This window comes from Onychomys torridus, chromosome 1, assembly GCF_903995425.1.
Source record: "Onychomys torridus chromosome 1, mOncTor1.1, whole genome shotgun sequence".
Taxonomy (NCBI): domain Eukaryota; kingdom Metazoa; phylum Chordata; class Mammalia; order Rodentia; family Cricetidae; genus Onychomys; species Onychomys torridus.
Genome location: NC_050443.1, coordinates 141,323,825 through 141,345,456, shown reverse-complemented (window position 1 = coordinate 141,345,456; position 21,632 = coordinate 141,323,825). Strand labels below are relative to the sequence as shown.

Genomic DNA, 21,632 nt, shown 5'->3' with positions numbered 1-21,632 from the left:
CATTAATTTAACCCCTGTTCCAGTTCCTTTCCATCATCATGACTGACATTCCAGGCACCCTGGTTTCTCCAGATCCTGGGGTCTGTTCATGGAAACCTTCTTGTTTGTTTGATTATTTAAAGCAGTCGACAACACTGCTTTTCTCTGTGTCTTACTTCAGGATGTTTAATCGCGCACTGGAGATTCTCTGAGTTGCTACTTTGTGCCAGACACAGCTTGAGCCGCTGAAGCTACAACAGTGAACAGATAGATGTGGTTTTTGCTCCCAGGGAGTTGGCTTACTAAAGGAAGCTTTTTGTTCTAGGGCTGAGCTCTCCGATATGGCACCCACTCATGATATACAGCTGCTCAAGTTCAAATCTCAATTAATTAAAATTAGATAAAATAGAAATTTTCATCCTTCATTCACACTGGCCACATTTCAAGTACTCAGAAGCATGGGAGAGCAGTAGTTATGGTACCACATAGCACACTTCTATCACAGATGATCTACTGCACAGGAGTGTTCTAGAAGAATATTCTAGAACCACTGTCATCCCTTGAATCTATAAAACACTTGTAGCCATATATGATTTAGGATGACAAGGCTACAGATTATAATTCTTCACATGTAATTTCCCTTAGAAGCATAGTTTATGCACAGTATTCAGGAACCTGTACATTTATTTTTATTGGGAACACCCGGTTTTTAATTATAAGATGGTTAAATTAATGTGGTGGGATAAGATTTTGAGATATAGTTGGCTCACTGTTTCTGAGGGATCTGCATTAACCAGAAATGGAAGGGAACTATTTGAAAGAAACCAGTGTCTGTACCAGATATGTTATTCCTTAAATCAGAGAGAATAAGCATGTTCTTAGCATTTATACTGTATTGGGTATGTGTGATTTGGAGATAACTAAAAGTATAAGGGAGGATGTACCTAAGTTGTTTTATATAAAGGACCTGAACATCTGTGGATTTGGGGAGCCACAGGACAAGGTAAAGTCCTGAAGCCAATCCCCCGTGGGCATGATGATGACAAGCCCATCACTTTTCTGTCCTGTCTTTTGAATGGGTGTGAGCTCTGTTCTCACCATTTCATTGACAGGAGAGTCATCACTGAGAACCCAGAGAGAGCCTGTGTATCTTTCTGGCTATTCTCTTACAAATTCTCTGAGACCTGGGAATGTTTGTAGGGGGGAACATAGAAAGGAAGATTTGTGGAGTGTATTCCAATGTCCTGGCTGAAGCAGGGCTACAGAGGAGAGAGAGAAACAAGAGTGTGCACACACATGTGAGTGAGGACAAGAGTAAATGTCAGTCCACCTGTGCTTTGTGGGACCAGGCTGCATGATCCCAGGAGTTCTGTGACAAGTAGCAGAGTTTCTGGGAGAGGAAGTTTCTAGAATCTGGGACTGTGGAGAAACATTCTAACTTTGCAGGACTGGAAGAATCACACTGACATTCAGCAGGAAGCTAGAGAGACTGACGAGTTGGCCCAGCATCCTGCCCTACTCATCCTAACCCATGCTCTACAGCCTCAGCCCCAGTTTTAAGAGCACAGATTCAAAGTAGAAATAAATGGAATTATAAGGTAAACATCAGCTTCCCAGCAGCATCTGTATTTGTGGTGTGGGAGCAAGATCTACTCCAGGAGTTGTGTGGTTTCCTCACACACACATGAACCCTGGTAACAGCTGATGTCCTCTTTGCTGGGCCATTTTACTTAAAGCAGTAGGATAACATATTCCTAGGAAGTAAGCACATTTAATACCTTTGGAGACAACTTGAGTAGTGAGGAAACTGATTCTATCCTGGAGTTCAACTGACCGCTGTAGCAAGGAAACCAATATACTTGCATGGCTTGTTGGCTTACCCAGGAGTCTAATCAGTCTGTGTGGCTGATCTGGCCTGCTTCCTGCTCTTGAAAATTAAGTTTTATTGACACATAGTCACACACACTGGTTTACTTATTGTCTTGGGCCACTTGAGGGGTACAATGGCAACATGGCAAACTATGACAGAGGCCATATTGCCCTGAGACAACATCTAGTCATTTCTGGAAAAATTTTACTCACACCTGCTGGCCTGGTTTACAAATTCCTAAAAGACAGGACTATGTCTGAATATTTTCCTATTTCCTCACAGGCCTTGTGGGTACAAAGCAAGAAATTAAGAATGCAGAATAAAAGATCCTAAGACTCGAGTGGCTATTTCAACTTTAAGCATGACTTCTTGAAGAGACTCCTGGGAACATCATGCCTTGCATTACAGCTACTGATCTCAACTATTAAAGAGGGTACAGTCATGTTTCTGTCAGTCATGATGCAATGCTTTTTCTTTTCTTTTTTGGGCCAGGGTCTTACTTTTTCCACAGCCTCCCCAGTTACTGGGATTTCAGGTTTGTGCCACCACACACAGCTCTGTAATGCCGGAACTTGTGTATGATTTGACCTTCCAAAGTCATGTACTGGAGGCTTGGTATGCTGTATGGTGATGTTGAGATAGAGAAACCTTTAAGAGCTGGGGCCCACTTGAAAGTAGTTAGGTTCTGGAGACAATAATCCCTTTGGGCAGTCATGCGGAGTGGGTTCATTCTCCTGAGAGTGGAGATTTATAAAGCAGGGCGAGCCTGGCTCCTCACTGGTCTCTTGTTTCTTGTGATACCATGTGATTTCTTTCTCACACATTCTCACCGTTATGACAACATCCATCATGAAGCCCTTACCAGAGCCCAGAAGATGCCAATGTCAAGCTGCTATGTTCATGAAGCTGCAGAGCTGAGCAAACAAGCCCTCCCTCCCTCTCTTCCCCTTTTCTTTGCTTTTATCTCTCTCTCAGAGGGATTTTATTAAACTTGTGAGTCTCCAGTTTCAACCTTCAAGTGCTGGGATAATAGGTGTGCATCACCATGCCTAGATAAATCTCTTTTATTGTAAAGCCCCTAGCCTTGGGGATTTTGTTATACCAGTACAAAGCTAAGAGGTGGGTAATGGGAAAGATGATTGTCACATTGTAAATGTGGGTGGTTGGATCAGCCATCTGCTGTATATATAATCCAGGATGCTCATGGTTTCCTACCTTGCTGGAAAGAAGTCTCCAGTGTGAATAACTTGAATTTTAGCTGAGGAGACGTAGAGTCTCAGGGCCTATCTCAGGCTGGCTTTTTCCAGCAGCATCACCCAGGAAAACATTAAAATGAGCATGATTTATTTACTAAAGAGAATACGCACAGTGGGAGCAGAACGGGGGGGGGGGGGGGGGGGGCGGGGAAGCCACCAAAAAAAAAAAAAGTGCAACTTCAGGGAAAGCCTGAGCCCATACCCGACCCACTGGGATCTCCAGGGCATGGGTTGTACCTCATGTTCAGGACAGTATTCTGCAGCTTAAGGGTAGGAGTTTGGGGGTTCAACAAGAGTCAAAATAACTAAGCTTTTCCATTCCCTGCATCAAACAGGTAGAAGCAGGGCATAGGATTTCCTGGGACACCCCAACTCTCAGGTCACCTTAGGTAGGTTGTCTGGGTAATGAAGAGACTGCAAGGATTCTGGGGTAGTTATCTGAATGTGGCAGGTGAGCCCAGAATTAGAGACCACGGAAACAGGGGGTGCAAGACCTGAGAGAGAACCCGGGCAGTGAACTAATGGTATCTACCACATTGCCAACTGGATGCCTATGTTTATTAATGTGCTATGAGGTTATACATCAAGTTAGCGCTCTCTCTCTCTCTCTCTCTCTCTCTCTCTGTATGTGTGTGTGCATGTGTGTGTGTGTGTGTGTGTGTGTGTGTGTGTGTGTGTGCACGTGTGTGTTTTGAGACAGCTCTCACCTTAGAGCCAGGCTGGCCTCAAACTCAAAGTCCTCCTGCCTCTGCCTCCTGGGTGCTGGAATTTGCAGCCTGGCATCACCATGCCTGCCTTCTCCTCGCCATTTCTGTAACGTGCACACTTCATTTTATGGAAGAAGAACCACCTTCTGTTTCCCCACCTTATTGTTTTCCCTTCAAAAATGAAATGATTTATCTGGAAATATCAAAATGTAGGCTTTTTGCTGTCGTCAGCAGACTTTGCCCTGTGAAATGGAAACAACTTGTATGTCCTTCAACTGATGAATGGATAATGATCATGGGGTGCATTTACACAATGGAATGCCATTCAGCTATACAGAAAAATGAAATTGTGACGTTTACAGGTAAATAGATGGAACTGGAAAATATGATTCTTAGTGAAGTGCCCCAGACCTTGAAAGGCAAAGGCTGCTTGTTCCCTCTCATTTGTTTCCAGCTCTAAATCTTAGATGTGAGTATAAAACCTGGAGTCACTGTACAATCCGGGAAGGTAAGAGGGACCATGGCTCTGTGGAGAGGAGGTGCTCTAGGGACAGGGACAGCAGGACACAGGTGTTAGGAAGGGGGAAATGGGAAATGTGCGGGTGTGGTGAAATGGGAAGTGGGGAGGAAAGGAGACGATAGAGACACAGGGAGGGAGGAGGAAAAATGACAGACAAGTCAAAAGCCTGTCAGAATGTGATTTTTTTTGTCACATCTTTAGGGGAGCATAAATCTTACATCTTCTCTGTAGAAGGCATTCCCTTTGTCCTAAGTCAAGTCCTTTCATACTCGATTTGGGGTCCCAGGTTATGGTGTGCCTACAGATCCACTTGGGAAATCCAGAGATTCCTGGCATATTCTCTTTCATCTCTCCAGTGTAAAGAGCTCAAATCCTGCTCTGTCCTCAAACTGAAACTTCTCTTCACCCCCAGTTAGGGAGCGCCCTTCACTGGCTTAGCTCACTCATGCTTTCTTTGAGATGGTAGCAAGCACTCAATTTGATCTCCCAGGTACAAAGTCCAACAGCTTGGGGTTAGATGCAGACAGTCCTCGAATCCTTTCCCCCCCATATGATTATAGACAATGGCACATTTAACATCATTTGGGGTTGCCCTGTCCCCATGCTGGTGTCTCTACTATTTGACATGCAGTGGTTACCTTTCCTAGCCTGTAGCCCATTACAGCTAGGCAGAGCTAATTTTATCTCAAAGCATCCTTAGTAAACTTGCTTCTGCTTTATCAACACACACACAATCTCTTTCTGCAGGTCATTACTCCTGGTTTGGTCTCCACCATTGCTGTTGAATTGGGAGTCTTCTCTTGCCCTAACCAAATCCCACTTTTTAAGATAACTTTTTGTACTTGTTAAAGAAGACAAGATAAAACATAACAAGGAAGTATACTGTCTTGTCTCTATTGAAAAGGTCAACTACTTCTTATATTGCTTTTCCCTAGCAATAAATTAGCAATTAGGTGACAAAATAGTTCCCATAGCCAAATGGGAACTCAATATTTCTTCCCATTACAAATTTTAGGGGGTTTAGTATAGAGGCTTAGGAAAAAGTTATGGGAATTTAAGATGTAGTGTACCCCTGGAAGCTCTTTTTCTGTGGGGCTACCTAGGACTCTCTTGGAGGGGTCATGATAGAGTGAACAATATATAGGCTTTGGAGTCATGCCAACCAGGGTGGACCAAAAGTGCTCTGTTAAAGGTACTAGAGTAACCAGCTTTTGAAGAGAGATCTCTTCAAATGGCTAGAGAACTCGCCATCTCAGGAGAGGCTGGAAACCTAGCACAGAAATGAAAATTCTTGACAAAAAGTCACCAATTACTCTTCTAAACATCCAGCTAGCAGACCCTTTCCTCTTGGCATTCTTTGCCACTTTTGTAATTCTGTTCCTCACACCCTGCTCCAGCCTCTCTTCTCTCCTTGTGTTCTCTACTTGTGCTCATCCATCATGGCTTCCACAGGAAAAGACACTGATCCTAAAGTGTGCATTTCCAGCTCAGCTCTCTTTAATTAATCCATCTTATTTACAAGTATGTGCATGTGCCTGCTTGTCTGTATGTGTAGAGCATGGATGCAGGTATCCCTGGAGGCCAGGAGTGGGTATCAGATCCCCTGGAACTGGAGCTACAGGAGTTTATAAGCTGCCTGAAGTAGGTGCTGGTGACTGAATTTGGGCCCTCTGCAAGAACAGCAAATGCTAATCATGGAGCTGTCTTTTCTAATTTAATTAGTTTCATAGTTAGCTCATCCTATGGAGCTTCCTGGCTTCCCTAGACTCTCTATAGGATCTACAAACTCAATCCAACCCCAGTGGAACACCAGGCACAGATATATTTATCTTTCCAAGTTTCTCAATGATTTTTGTACTTTAGACAAAGTCGGGGATCTCAGGGCAAGCTCCAAATCCTCAATTTTGAATCCCTACCCACATCTTCTATATCTTGTGCACCATCGGATTCTGGCCCAGGTCTTTCTAATTTCCCTTCCTCCAGCCTCATGCTTCCCAGCTTTTCCATCACTACTGCATCAGGGATGTTCTTTCATCCCTCACTTCCTATCTCCCTCGCTCCCCAGGAGCTCCTCCTTCTCCTTCAGGACCCATCAGTTCTACTTCCTGTCTCCTACCTCTCACTCCAGTGTTTTTTTGTGCCTGGAGCCTGCCACTCTGGTTCTCAGTTTGGAATGCTATTCTTTCTTCACACATCTGCTCCCATCTGCCTAGCACACATCTGTTCAGATTTCAGGGCTCTGCACAGCCTTCTTCTTCTCTGCAAGGCCTTGTCCACTGTAGCCATGCTCCTACTCCCTGTTACTGACTGACTTCCTCTTCCACTTTCGCCTCGGTACATAGGCTGTCAATGGCAGTTTGCCCCTCCTGAACTGTAAGCTCCTAGAAGGCAATGTCTCTGTATGTTTGTCTCCAGACTTTCGCTTTTCAGCTCATAGGCAGAAAAACAAAACAAAACAACAAAACCCTTTGAATGAGGAATGGACTCTAAATAGAGGCCAACCTGTGAGCAAATTACAGTGGATGTCATGATAGTGGAATGCATACAGGTCACAGCAGTGACCTAATGCAGAGGTAACCCTGTTCTCTGTAAATCTCACAAGCCCAAGTTGGTATTAGTAAACACGTCATGTGGCTACTCTTTACAGTGTGAGCTGACTTTTCCAGAGACAGCCCTGTATTGGCCAGCTTCCTTAGCAGTTTGTGAAAATGAAACCTAATGAAACAATTCCCCTTTCCCTCAAAGTTGGCACTGGCCCAAGCTTTGCTTTCCCAGAGTATGTTGTTTCCTGGTCGGGCAATGCACCCTACGCTATAGCCGTTAGGCATCAGTGTGCTCTGAAGCCATTAGGGGTCAGTCTGAAACCCTAAACAGAAGCCGAGACCGAGCTACATGACTGAGAAGCGTACCAGTGGGCATCCTTCTTGCTTCGGATGCTCTAAGCTCCATCATCGCAAGTGTATTTCAGACACTTGAGCTGGCCTACTTTCACACCCAAATTGAGGAACAATTAATTGGAGACAGAAAACTAATTCAGGGCACTACTTGAGCTTGCCATGCGCACACTTGGCCCTTGTTTGAGTCAAAGCCACAGAGACAACCTGGATACCAAAGAGTAAGGGTTATTTTAATAGCAAAATGTTGTATTAAACAATCAATCAAAAACAAAACAAAACAAAAAAACCCTCTCCTTCTTCTGATTAACTATTAATTTCAGATGAAAAAGCTCCAGGCAGTAAGAAAAAAATGACCCATGCACTAAGAAGATTGGATATTTAATTCAGAGTGGAAATGGCTAGGTAATATTAAGTTGTCATGGCAGAAAGCAAGTCCTGAAAAAAAAAAAAAAAGAAAGAAAGAAAGCAAGTCCTGGACATTCTGCTTTCACAGTACTATCTAAACTTGTAAAAATACCCAGAGAGGCAGAAAGGAGGCCTAAATTTAGACCTGTATTTAATGCATTCAAGAGCATGATTCATTTTTCTCCTGCCTCGGTACAGCCTGAGGAATCTGAATCTACAGCAGGATGCCCTGTAAGTAAGAAGCAGCCCCCTCCAGCGAGAGGCCATGGCACGTGCAGCCACCCTGTCTCCTCTGCTAATAAAGGTGAACTTCCAAGTACCTCACCCACCAAACCCGATCTCTGAGCTGATGAAAAGCTATTCAAGTTTAATTTTACTCCAGCCTTGGTGTGGATACTGCTGGGCATTTACTTATTTATTCTTTTGTTCTTCTGGTTTTTATTTTTTATTTTTTGGTTTTTCGAGACAGGGTTTCTCTGTGTAGCTTTGCACCTTTCCTGAATCTCGCTCTGTAGACGAGGCTGGCCTCGAACTCACAAAGATCGCCTGCGTCTGCCTCCTGAGTGCTGGGATTAAAGGCATGCACCACCACCGCCCAGCTCTTCTGTTTTTTAAATGGGTTTTCCACCCAAGCACCTGTGGGGCCTGGCTAGCCCTCATGAGACCTCCCAGAAGAATGTTGTAGTTGGTATTGGTGTATTGAATGTAATGGAATGAATCAATTATTTTGTGAACCCGGGTATTGAACCCAGATCATCCTGTGGACACAGCAGATGCTCTTCCATTGAGCTACAGCCATCGGCCCATATTGGTATGTTGAACATCCCAGACTCCAAGTCACTATGGTAGCCCGTAGCTGGGCTTAGCAAAGTAATATGCGTGTAATATGAGTATTTAACATCAATTACAAGTTATTTGAAAAACAACAACAACAACAACAACAACAAAGCAAGTGAAATAAAACTCAATTACCAACTGACCAATGAACTAGCCAACCACCAAGTTCAATTCACACGAATCAGATCAACATGAGGCCCAGCCTCCATGGCGAAAATGGTTGCTGTCTCTTCTTTTACAGTCTCTTCTAACCATATTCTTGCATGCCTCTGCTGCCACGCCCGAAGCCAAACTCTATCCTCTCTGATAATTTAGACTAAGGCTGGTCTGTCATTTCTGTTAGTTCACTATGACTTAGATGGCAAATGTACTTGTTATTTTGTGGTTTTTAAAAATGTGATTCCATTTTTTATTCCTCTTAAGTTTTTAAGCACATTTGGAAAGTAACTGTACAGGTCCCATCCTATAGTCTGGATTTTTAGGTAATTTCTACCTAAAATAATAGGAAAAAAGTAGATGAAATATATACCAAAAAAGCTATAGTTAGATGCCACCACCTCCTGGAAGTGAGGGCATTCTAGCTGTCCTCTTCTCGGAGGACATTGGTATGTCTGAAGGCCTCATTGCACATTCCCACCCATTAGTCCCAGTTAAGAAAGAGATCATTTCCCCCAACATGAAATGGGTCCAGCAACGCAGAAATCGAAACAACCAGAGTTAGATATGGAGCGCGTGCATCAAGTTAGGAATGAGCCATCTGAGGTGTGTGTGAATGAATAGCACTTGGAAAGGGCCACACAGGGCATATCCACAGCATGGGCTTGGTAGATCGTGGGAGGGCAGCGGGTCCGGGTGGATATGAGATCCAATCAGCTTGAAAACATGCTTCACACACCAACCTGGACACGGCACAGAGAAAAGGCCACACACTGTAGGGCAGCAGAAATGATTTGTACCTTTCTCAAACAGTTTGGTACTGGTTCTCCTGTGCAGTTCTCAAGAGCCAGATGGGGATAGGCATCGAATCGCCACTGGGCCCAGCTTGTGCTGTAGTATAGGCGACTGAGTCATTAACAGGACAATGATATCTGGTGACCTTGGCCAAATGTTATTTGAGATTTGGGGACAGTCATCTAAATCCATTTGAGAAAGGACGGATACTCTTTAGCACTCTAGACAGAAAACTGGCTGATTTAGCTTAGAACAGATTCTGCTATCGCAGCCAACTTCAGATCACAGAGGAAGAGGACAGGGTCTCAAGAAGGTTGGTTCCAGCTAAGGATAGGTCAGTTATATTTGGGGATTTGGGGGTCAAGATTTATCCTCACACACATAGAGCGCCACAGATCTAATTCACAGAGTGGGGGGTGGAATTTATTTTCATCCTTCAGTCACACAAAACACCTCTATTCTGTCTTTCGGGGTGGTGGGGAGATTTCAAGTTCTAAACTATAATCAGCCCTTCTTTGAAAACAGCAATACTAAATCCTCGTATTCAGCAGATGAGGGTGTTTGTTGCACTAGGCTGGGCCCATAGTACAACATCAATAAATGGCCACTTGTAGAGGGACAGACAGAATCCCATTTGTAAAACACATCCATACCTCCCCTTTCTCTCCCTCCCTCTTTCTCCCTCCCCCTCTCTCCCTCACTACATTGTTCAAATGCCCATGTGGGCTTCATCTCATTCTGGGAGACAAAGGGACAACTTGAATAGGCAAAATAATGTAGCAAAGTGGAAAAGCAATTTCCAGGGGAGGTGTGTGTGTGTGTGTGTGTGTGTGTGTGTGTGTGTGTGTGTGTGTGTGTGTAATAGCATGCTTAGTCTCTGAGGAGAATCACCATAGCAAGCTTTTTAAGTGTTGTTTTGCCTGTAGGGACCATTTGAAAGAATGCTCTTGACAGGAAATTCCTGTCCCTGGGAGACTGCCTTCTGAAGGCTGCACATTGTCAGCCAAAGATATTATAACCGGAGGATGGAGCTAAAATTCTTCCTTCGTGAGTTGGCTAAGTCTTATGGAACAAATATTTGTTCCAATTAGGTGTTCCAAAAAGTCTTGCTTGCCCCAGAGCCTCAGATAACGTGTCGTGAGAAGAAAAGCATATTTGTTCAAAATCTATCATGGAAGGAGAATGATGTGTTGCTGTGTTTTGTTGCCAGGATACACACAGTCTTCATAGGCCAGAGGACTTGCAAGCTCAGATGTCTTTTGTCCTTGTGTTCCTAGACCCCATTCTACCTGGGATGAGGAGGGAGAGTGGGGTGCTGACTAGACTCCACTCCCACTCTTTATTAAGCTATGTGGTTATGTGACCCTAATCCGTGTTCACAGTCCAGGGCTCAGATGGCTGGCCTGTCAGCAAAAAATGTCTGAAAAAAATGTTAATTCAACAGTGTTGGAGGGTTGTTATTTTCAGAGCTAAACTCCTCAGGGAAAATGAGAAAGAGCTGCTCCTGGGATTCAACTCCACACTGAAACATGCTTCTTCCCTGATGCTTTCTGAAGTCATTTCCTGATGCCTGGTGTGCCCTGACATTTGGTCCAAATAAAATCCTGGAACAGACTTCTGGACTACAACTATCCTCCAACTCCACACAAAAGGAGTTGTTTATTGCAGAGACTCAGTATCTAGTAGGCTGAAGGTACTGGGGGCTGCTGGCTCTTGGTCCACACTAAATCACTTTATGATATAGATACCCCCACCCTGGCATGTACCACAAACAACTTGGTCTATGACCTACAGGCATTTTCCATACTTCTTGGTAATGAATTCTGGCTTCATCTGTGTCTCAATAGCACTTAACAATGAGAAAGGCTGTTGGGGAATAGTTTCTAGCATGAGGAAAATACCATACAGATGTTTGCCCTTAATCTTGAATTCTAATGATGAAATTGAGAATTGTTTATTTGTTCTACACTCAAGCCCAAGGAATTTATTTTCTAAAGCCTAGCAAGCCAAGGGCTAGGGTAGGAGTGGGTGGTTTTGACATAATATATTCCCAGTAATGAAACATGAAAAACCTGGCCTTAAGAGTTTGAGTTATACACAAACTTATATCATTTAAAATGGTTCATTTTTTTCTTGTATCAACTTTGGTATACTAGATGTCCATTTGTATTTTAGGAAGGTCATACCTTGAGAAACAGTTGATGGCTACTTTGCTAACATAGTATATTCACCTCCAGTGTTTGTTTCCACCAAGATAGCAAACTAGGAATCGGTCCTCTATCTTGAGCCATTTATTGAGGACAAACAAATGGACTTGGAAAAGACGTGACTCAATCAAAGTTAAATACCTGACTTTGGTGTATGAGAATCATAAACTTGCTTACGGTCTATCTGGTCTGCAAACACTTCCCCATAAATCATCCAATATGGCATGTAGAAGATATTCTTGGCCAGTTTCCAAGATGGCTCCTCATTGGGAAAGAGGATAGCTTGCCTGGCGACCCCAAAGCTCATCAGCACCACCAGCATAATGATGACAAAGTACATCATGTCTATCATCTGGAAGGGTGGAGAAGGAGAAATAAAAGAAAAGCCACGTGATTGAGGGTGCCTGTGAATGCTGACATTGAAGGAATCCCCAGCTAATAGGACAATTGGACTACCGAAGCTGACCTCTACATGCTGAATACTAATGTTAGCTGCTAATTTTTTTTTTTTTTTTTACAAGTGCACACATAAGGGAGCCCTTTCATTTTTATGGCTGACTATGGGACATATTTACATTTAGGCACAAGAGTACTATTCCTCAGAATTTGGGTTCTCCACATGGTTCCCATTTTTTAAAAAAACAAAAAATCTCAGTTATTAGAGAAGGCAAATGGCTTGTTTTGGTTTCTTTGTTCTTAGGAAAATTAGAATTGGGATAGTTGGACTATTTTAAGAGCAAGTGCAGAACAGTATATTCCTACTCTTAGTTCTAAGAGGCTAACATGACTTGGAAAGCTCATGAAAATAAGGGCTTACAAAAGGACCTAGGGCAGAGCAAATGGGAGCACATCATATTGCTTGGTTCTCTGCCGTGGGCCAGTCTCTCACAGATCATCCTGTTTCTCTATTTCTCCTGCAGGGTAGCTTACTGTGGAGGGTATTTTCCCAGGTCTTAAAACCATGTGGCTTCCTGAACCAGACCAGTGCCTGTTGTTGACATGATGGATCTCCTCCTAGGTGTGTTTCTCAACTCCTCCTGATGGAAGCCCACCATGTTTCCTTTCCCCTCTTTTCCTTCTCCATGCTCTCCTTTGTTCCAAGGCCACGTGACTAGACACCTGTTTTTAATTTTTTTTACCTGCCCGATTGCTTTCTTTTCAACACTGAAAACTGACAAGGTACAATAAGTGGTGATACTGATGACTCCAAACTCACAACTTCTTTAGGAGACATTTCCAGCGTCTCTGCCTAGAAAGATGGGTGTGCTGTCCAAGCTAGGCTAGTTGTGGGGCCTCATCCCCACAACTATGTGGCAGCCATGGTGAGGGAGGCATGTGACACAAGATGGGACTTCACCAGAATCTTCAGAAACTTTTGTTTTTTGAGGTGTTTTTTTTTTTTTAATTTATTTTTTTGAGACAGGGTCTCTGTATGAGCCTGGAACTTTGGAATCTTGGAACTCACTATGCAGATGAGGCTGGCCTGGAACTTTGTGATCCTCCTGCTTCAGCCTCTAGAGTGCTGAGATTACAGCCATCTCTACCATTTCTTCTAGTAGAGAGAGAAATTCCCTTTCATTCTTCATAATGTTCATTCTTTGTAAGAATTTAGCATGCTGGAGGCTGAATTTCCCCACTAGTGAATGAGCAGATATAAAAGAGGAAGAGAGCTAGTCTTTCTTGGCAGTGATTGGACCCCTGTCTCTATAGTCTTTATGGCCAGTTCCACCTTGTCCTCTTTTAAGTCAGTATCCCTTCTGCACTTAAGCTGCAGATCGGTTTTCACTCCTGTGTCAAACTTTCTGATACCAAAGACTTCCTTCTCTTGAATGGTATAGTATAAGGGGTGCCCACCCACAGAGAATGATGAATTATAATTATCAGTGATAAAGAAGGTTCCAGATTGTTTTATTTATTATTGTTACTGTTGTTGCTGGGGATTGGACCAAGGTCCTAGTGTATACTAAGCATATACGCTGCTATGGACCTATTTTTGCCTCCAGCTTCAAAGAGAATATTCCATGGTACCTGTTCCAGTAACTTAAACATTATGGTCTTCCTGGGTGCCTTAGGACACAGGGTCCTCAATATATTGTAGATCAATTCATCAATTTCCAAGACAACTTCAAAATACATCTGCCAAAAATTTTGAGACCTTGAGGTGAGATAGGAATTTCCCCAGGATTCCTCTTTCCATGTCCTCGTGGGAATGTGCCAGCTGTTCTCCTTCTTCCAGTTGGGGGTTGCAGGTCTCTAAGTGGGTGAGATGGTCAGGTCCGCAGGTCCGCCAGGTCTGCGTTTCATCTCCTTCCTTCTTTTTATTTTATAAAGTCCTTTGATCACTTATTTACATAAAGTTGTACCAAGGAAGGAGCACAGATGAGTCTCATGTCCTATTTGTTCACATGATTAAAAGATGGGCGGGGGAGGACTAGGGAGTACTCACCAGAGAGTGGAGCTAGTTTGATTCAAGAAAACTCAGCCAGTAAATACAGAAGCTACACCAATTTAATTCCTCAGATTTTTTTTTTTAAAAGACTGTTCCTAATATCTATTCACAGGGTCAAAACAGCAAAAGAAAAATATTTTTCCCATATGCTGAGCTTTCTCTATTTCAAAGCCTTTACTGTCATAAAAATATCAGGATCTGAGCACCATTAATAAGAAGATAAATGGACTTCTTTTGTTTTCAAAGTTAAATTATCCAGTGAGTTCAATGTCAAGATTCTTGCCAGTCTTATGAATACCTTTCGGTATGTTGAACAGAGAACATCCATGTTGGTGATGAAGCAAATGCTCTTAGGTGCCAGACAACCTGGATTTTGAACCTGACTCCTAGCTAAAATAGCTACATGAAAAAAAAAAAAAATCCACCACCACTACCTCCACCACCACCACCACCACCACCACTACCACCACCAAAAACCCTTTTCCCTGACCATTGAAAAAGAAAAAGAAAGTTTGCTAAGTGGCCTGGAATGAGTTGCTTAATCTTATTTTTAAATCTTGTAAGTGGGATAATAATAACAATCACGTGATTACCTTTGACTAAATGTGATGGCTATGGGGTAAGTTCTCATAAATGTTAATGTGTTTTTATTGGAAGGCCAGGATGTGGAGTCAGGCGTTAGAACCTTGTCCCTGTCTCTCTCAGGGTCTGTTTATTTAATTGATATAGGAGGGTTCTAAGATCTATTCCATGGGGTTGAACAGTGAGGATTGAAATGTGTCTCACATGGTGGCTGGCACAGTAATGCATAGCTCCTGTCATGGTTTCTATTCCGTATTACGTAAGTGAGTTAGTCCCAGGTTTATAGAATTTCCTTGAGAAATGAAATATGAAGGAACAGAGTCAGGATTTCAAGTGATCCTGGACCTGCATATCAACAGGACTCACAGTGGAGATGAAGGTGTTCCATTCCATCAGGCTTTTATTTGATGCACTGGTTTCTTCTACATTGCCAACACACAAAACCATTTCAGAATGAGCACCTGGCCATCCTGTGTTTGGTCTCCAGATAGCAAGGCGCTGGGCTACCTGGGTGCGGAGTACTAAAGAGGGCCCTCTAAAGTTGAGGGCTTTGTATGTAACACATCTGGGAAGACTCTTCAGCTTCCAGTCTGCAGTCCATCTAGCTCACTGATAAACTCTGGAGATGTATTTTATCTACCTTCTGGATTGATGACTCAGTTATTGAACTAATTATCTTAAAAGCATTCTGTAAGAACTCAAAGTCCCTAAATTTTCTACTTATTCCTGACTGATAAATGAAGTCATTCATAAGTTAAAAAGCAGAGAAAAGGCATCACAAGCCTTCCTGTTCATTTCTTAGTAAGGTTTCATTCTAGTCAAAACTGGAGTAATTATGCCATTATTAAAATGATAGGCACAGAAATTAAGATACTCTTACTACATCAGTGTAACTTTAGATATTTCAAATATTTAAATGCCACCTAGACTTTTAAAAATAATTGAGTTGGTTTGGTTTTTGAATAGTCTATCTGTTAAAATAAGGTAATAAAAAATAACTATCAGATTAAATAATCTTCTAATGCAGTTCTTGACAGAGGGCAGTTTTGTGCTTCAAGGAACATTTGGTAATGTTTGGAAACATCTTTGTTGTTCTCTCTTTCCTTCTCCTCCCTCCTTCCCTCTCTTCTTCTCCCTCCCTCTCTCCCTCCCTCCCCCCCTCCCTTTCCCCTTTCTGTTCTCCCCTCTCTGTATCTCTCTTTCTCTGTGTGAGTGCAGGCATGCTTGCATGTGCGCGTGTGCATGTGCATGTGCACACGTGTGTGTGTGTGTGTGTGTGTGTGTGTGTGTGTGTGTGTGTGTGAATGCTGCTAAATATCTTGCAATATATAGGGTGGGGACTCTTCAACAAAGAACTACGCAGCCCCAGCTGGGTGTGGTGTGCTTGCTGGTAGTCTCAGCACTTATGAGGCAAGGGCAGGAGGAAGTAAAGTACAGTCAGGTTCAGTTACCTAGTGAGACACTCCTTAAAAAAGAAAAAAAAGAGTGTCAAGGTGGAGAAAAATTGGCCTGATTTCCAAGCTGTTATAGTTTGATTTTTTTCATTTTACTTGGAAATATATAAAAAGGACTGTTCTCCCCAGAAAATCCATATGCACATTTTCATATGTAAGTTGGGAGCAGGGATTCACAGGTCCCCCCTTCAAGCCCGTTCCACAGAGTCTACCTTTAGACACAAGAATTTTCACCAAAATCTCAAATCCATTGTTAAATGAAGGCATGACGGCAGAATAAACCAATAATATCCATGTTTCTCCTTCTCAAACAATACCAAGTCCGACGGGGTTCAGTTTGCGTAACTAAAGCTCCAGAATCCATGTTTCTGTCTGAAGAATGTGTCTGGTGCTATTTACCCTAAACAACGTTGGTGTGATCATTGCACACTTGTGTATGAAAGGGTTGGTTCTATGGAAGGACAGTGTGTTTATAAACTTCTCTCTCTCCATTGTCCTTTAAAACGACAATATAACCATAACAATAGGAGACATAATTTATCAACCAGCTAACTACAGCCGGCTATTGTTTAGCTCGGGCCATTCCCAATTATCACAGCTCTACAAAGTACATGTTTACTGTTCTTTGTTGCCTTAGAAGGCAGTGAACTGAATATCAAGGAGTAAAGGAAATTCATTTTGAATTTAAATTTTGCCTTTCTCTGCCTGGATTTGTTGGTTTTTATTTTTGTTTTTTAATAGCAAGATGTTTGGTTATTTAGGATGTATTTCAGTAGAATTCATGGCCAGATGTTTAATGAATACTGATTTGGTAAGATGTCTTTAGTAAAGCTTGAGGGACAGTAAGAAGGGACAGGTATGAAGCCACTTGCTTGTTTCAACAGCTCATAGGATGGAAGGAGAGATGACATGAAAGAGATTTTTACGAGGGGGTGTTTTTCCATGAAGGGTGGGTATGCTTAGCTTCCCAAATGTCGAAGATATACATGTGGGCATCAGAGAAGTGGGCATCAGGCTTTGGATTCCGCTAGAGTGTCTGAGGAAGGAGCTCATGAACGCAGCACCCCACCCTGACCCCACACCTGTCACCAGGTTCACACTAATGCCAGCCACCTCAGGCTCAGTCTTCCTGGGAAAATTCTGGAATATATTCAGGAATGTTGAAGTTCTCAGGCATTTGTATAGAAGTGCATTAGCTCACCACTTGAGATTCTTTCATTTTAAAGAATTTAGAGGAGCAGGTGCCTCACTCAGGAGCCAGGTTTAATCAATAGTTTTCTCCAGTACTCACAAAACCCCTGGTACTCAAGATTCTGCCTCCCTAACTCAGGTCAACTTAAACCTCTCCTCCCTTTGTGGACCAGATGCCACTTTTTAAAAAAGACTTATTAGATCTTATTTTACAGTAGGTTTTTTTGAGGCAAACTTTTGCTATGTAACTCTGGATGGCCTGGGATCTGACTCTTTAGCATCCCAAGTGTTGGGTATTCTAAGTGAGTTGCAACTACCCCTAGCTTCAAATGTCACCTCCAAAACTCATCTTTTATGAGTCTTCAAAATCTGTTAACATTTTTTTAGTCCTTCTCCAAGCCTGGCCACCCCTCCAAGCCTAGCCCCCGTGAACATTTTGTATGAACCTGTCCTGACCTGCGATCCTTCTGGACTTCACAGGAGTCACTCTGAGGACCTTTCACCCTGCATGCAAAGTACACCCCTTCCTTTCCCTTTTTCTCAATCTCATGAAATGACATCTTTGCTCAACTATTTTTCTTTTTCTTTTCCTAGACAGGGTCTCTCTGTGTAGCCCTGGCCATCCTGGAACCTGCTCTATAGACCGAGCTGGCCTTGAACTCAGAGATCCATCTGCCTCTGCCACCTGAGTGCTGGGATCAAAGGTGTGCACCACCACCGCTTGGCTATGCTCAGCTCTTAAGCCAGTGCTTGGCAAAAAGCAAGTGATCGGTCGGTTCACGTACTTAAGTTAGTAAACAGGCAGCTGATGATTACATTCTTTAGTTTCTACATAGCAATGGAGTCAAATTTGCAAACACTCAAAGGGAATTAAAAAACTACCCCCCCCCCCCCCCCCCCCGGCGGGGGCATCTTCTGCAGACCAAGCAGCAAATCCAAATGAATCACATCTCTCTATTATCACTGATCTTCCTCTGGGAAACGGTAACATGGAACCCAGTGACCGTGCTTACCATTTTCCCAATCATCATTACATATGGGCCCAGATACTTGTTCACGCCGAAGATGTCTAGTAAACGGATGTACCAATAAATGATGTTCACACAATAGATGACCCTCCCATCACTCCTGAAGGGCTGGTCTTGAAGTCGAAGGATCATTCCCACGGAGAAGAGAAGGATGGCAATGAGGTCTGTGACGTTCCAGTACTCCTGCAGCCACACTTTGACTTTCTGCAGCAGCTTGCCTGGCTCTGACATCAGGATCTGCAAGGCAGCGGAGAGGGTTAGGCCTGGTTTCTCCTATACTTTCAGCATGGCTGGAAAGCGCTCTCTCTGTCTGTTAGCTGATGGAAGGGGTTATCTAGACCTGAGTCCAGTTGAATACCTGTATACTCTGAATGCATAATTGAGCTAAGCTTAGGTAATCCAGATATGCACAGTCTAGAAGCAGATGTAAACAACAGGTTTGATCCTTGGGATTGTCTGGCAATTCTGAGCCACTGCAGGCTTTTGCTATAATATTATATATTCCTAACACACTGTAGATCCCCACAATCATCTCAGTAAACAGTGCTTCAGTACTGAGTGACATGAACCACTACTACAGGACACCTCCAATCCTCTCTTGTATCAGCAAATCCTTGTCTGAAGTACAACCCCGTTAATGACTTATCATCTCCATGATTGCCAGTGAATTCTACGTCCCATTACATCAGGCACATGGTTGCAACTGTTTTCTTATGGCATATCTGTTGTCATTATAGCCACCAGCCTACCATCCATTTTCTGAGCAACAAACACACAGTGAGCTCTTTGAAGACCTAAACCATGATGTGGTTGGCGATTACAAAGTTGTTTTTCATAAGCAAAGACTCATAAAGCTGTACCCAAGGGGGATGCTTCCTTTCATGACCAGGAAGTTATACCTCATTTCTTAAAAAAAGAGACAAGGGACAAGCAAACCATGTTAAGTACATACTCAGACTTTCTGATGGTTTTCATTATAAACAGATCAAAAGCCAAACTCCTTACCATGGTCCACTTCCCATCCCACTGCATTCTCCCTCATTCTCTCTCTCTCCAGCCACATTGGCCTGCTCCAAAGCAGAACAAGTCCAGCCTATGCTCAGGACACTCACACCTAATTCCTTCCACTGGGGACTTTCTTTTCCAAGAGTTTGCGTGCTTGGCTTCTTATCCTGAAGCTCTTTATTCATCTGTCCCCTTTTTAGGAAGGCCTCTGTTGACCATACAGCTGCAGTGGCCTCCATGGCTCCAAAACATGGATCCCTGGTTCCTACCACTGAGTTCCTACTACAGCAGCTGTGGGGTCAGGCCGGGGGAGTCACTGTCCTTACATGTTCCCAGGTCACGCTGGTGAGCATGGTGTGAGATCCACTGTCCTATCCACCCATCAGCATTCTCTGTGACTGTTGCTGTCCTGTTGGTTCCTCACCCTCTGGGTCCATCTGAACTAGGTAAAAATCTGTGCATGTGCATGGGAAAGGAGAGGCAGGGAGGATGGGCCATGGTCTTAGCAAGCTTCTACCCCTTGCTCATGTGTTGCTAAAACTACTATTATGAGAGAGAGAGAGAGAGAGAGAGAGAGAGAGAGAGAGAGAGAGAGAGAGAGGGAAGAGGAAGGAGGAGAGAGAGAGAGAGAGAGAGGGAGGAAAGAGGGGGTGGGGAGGAGAGCACCTCCTCTGCCCCATCACTGCTAAATCAGCCCTTAGTTCAGGCCTTGGTATCCTGGGACCCAGTAGCGCATCACGGGGGAGTGGAAAGGAAAGAGAGTTTCAGATGACCCAAACAGGTTTCAGACCTCGCTCTCTTCTCTTGTTGTAGCATACCAAACAATTGCTCCATCTTGTTTCCCAGACCTGTAGAGTGGGGATGGATGTGATCATGGCTGTCACTGACGTCACAGACTTGAGGGAGAACTGGGTGAGATAATGTCTACTAAGGCTTGCTGTAAACAGTTCCATACTATTAAGGGGTTGCTGTGGCTGGCTCTGGTGACTCTGTGCAGAAGTATGTGGTGAAGAGAATGGGATCAGCGGCACATGAAACCACAGCCTTCCTTGTGTTTGCTCGGGAGGCACGGAAGCATGCAAACTTTTCCATGCTTCCAGGATCTTGCGTCTGGGTTCCCGAGAGCCTGTGTGCCAACCACAGGGAGTCAGGAAAGCCGGTGCTTGTGGGAACTGTCACCCACTCAATAGCTGAGCCTCTCTTTCCAGAGTTCAAGGCAGGGACATGGGGTGAGAGGCCACCTCACCCAATTGCAGAGAAAAAGATCAGGCACAAAAATGGCCACAATCCCACTTCCCACATCTTCCTCAGCGGCAAGCACGCTTCAGCTGACCCAGCCCTGACCCAGTATCAGAAGCCCCACCCTGCCTGCCATGACATGCAGCTTCACAAGAAATGGATGGCCAGGCCTGGAGGTTTCTGGCAGCCTGCCCGCTTGGCAGCCATTCTAGAACAGTCCAAGGAGTACAGGCTGCTCCCCGTCTTCTTCCAGCCTAGTCCCTGGACAGCCTCCAGTCTCCACACTCCAGTCTTTCCCTCCTCTGCTTGAGATGGGGAAGGAATATGTGGCGGGGTGTTAAGTCTCCGAGTGCCAGCTGGCATCCCACAGACGCAGGGCCCCTTGGCGGGAGCAGGCTCAGTTCTCAGAGCTACACAAAGTCCCAGGCAAATTTATTACTGTTTTTCAGTTTACAAGTCCGCTGCCCTGCTCAAGCAACGGGAGACACTGTGGATGGTGGAACACGATGCAGAGACCCCGCTGCAGCAACACAAGGTGTCTCACTGCCTTAGATATTTAATCCAGTCTCTAATCCTCAGGTGGGGCTTGGGTCCCACTCCCAAGCTCTCAGGAGGAAAAAATGCTAATTAGAATCAAAATAGCAGCCACACAGCCCCAGAGAAAGGTGCTGAAGGATGTGTGTGTGTGTGTGTGTGTGTGTGTGTGTGTGTGTGTGTGTATTTAAATCTCAATGCAGCAAAATGTAATAGATATGGCATCTTTCTTCTTTGAAGAACATTCCGGAGGTGAAATTCACTAGGGCAAGAACCTTTGAGTCTGCCTGGTTGATGAAGGTGGGTTTATGGCCCCATTCCATTCGGTGCCCACGGACTGAAATACAGAGACCAGGATTGTGCTGGAACCCCCGGGGCTGCACAGACTTGACAGGATCCTTTCCTACTCAAAAGGCCCCTCCCACTCAGTGCAGTTTCTGGAACGTGCAGAGGAGTCGCTTCACCTTGCAAGCCTGCCTTCCCTGCAGGTTTTCTCGGTCCAGATAGGAGTTTGTGGAGAG

At 44.0% G+C, this 21,632-nt stretch overlaps 1 protein-coding gene across 42 annotated transcripts in view; it reads right to left on the bottom strand.

Moving 5' to 3' along the window:
* Window positions 1-21,632, bottom strand: part of Trpm3 (transient receptor potential cation channel subfamily M member 3) — an 819,880-nt gene that overhangs the window by 40,457 nt on the left and 757,791 nt on the right. For 30 of the 42 annotated variants that reach the window (XM_036207631.1, XM_036207795.1, XM_036207662.1 and 27 more), the window contains 2 exons: window positions 18,319-18,570; window positions 11,807-11,981 (listed from right to left, as the gene is read on the bottom strand). In XM_036207631.1, coding sequence (XP_036063524.1) covers window positions 11,807-11,981; window positions 18,319-18,570 — 427 coding nt within the window. Of the gene's footprint in view, window positions 1-11,770; window positions 11,982-18,318; window positions 18,571-21,632 lie in introns of all 42 variants that reach the window. The other 12 variants (XM_036207600.1, XM_036207643.1, XM_036207537.1 and 9 more) reach the window with 1 other exon arrangement.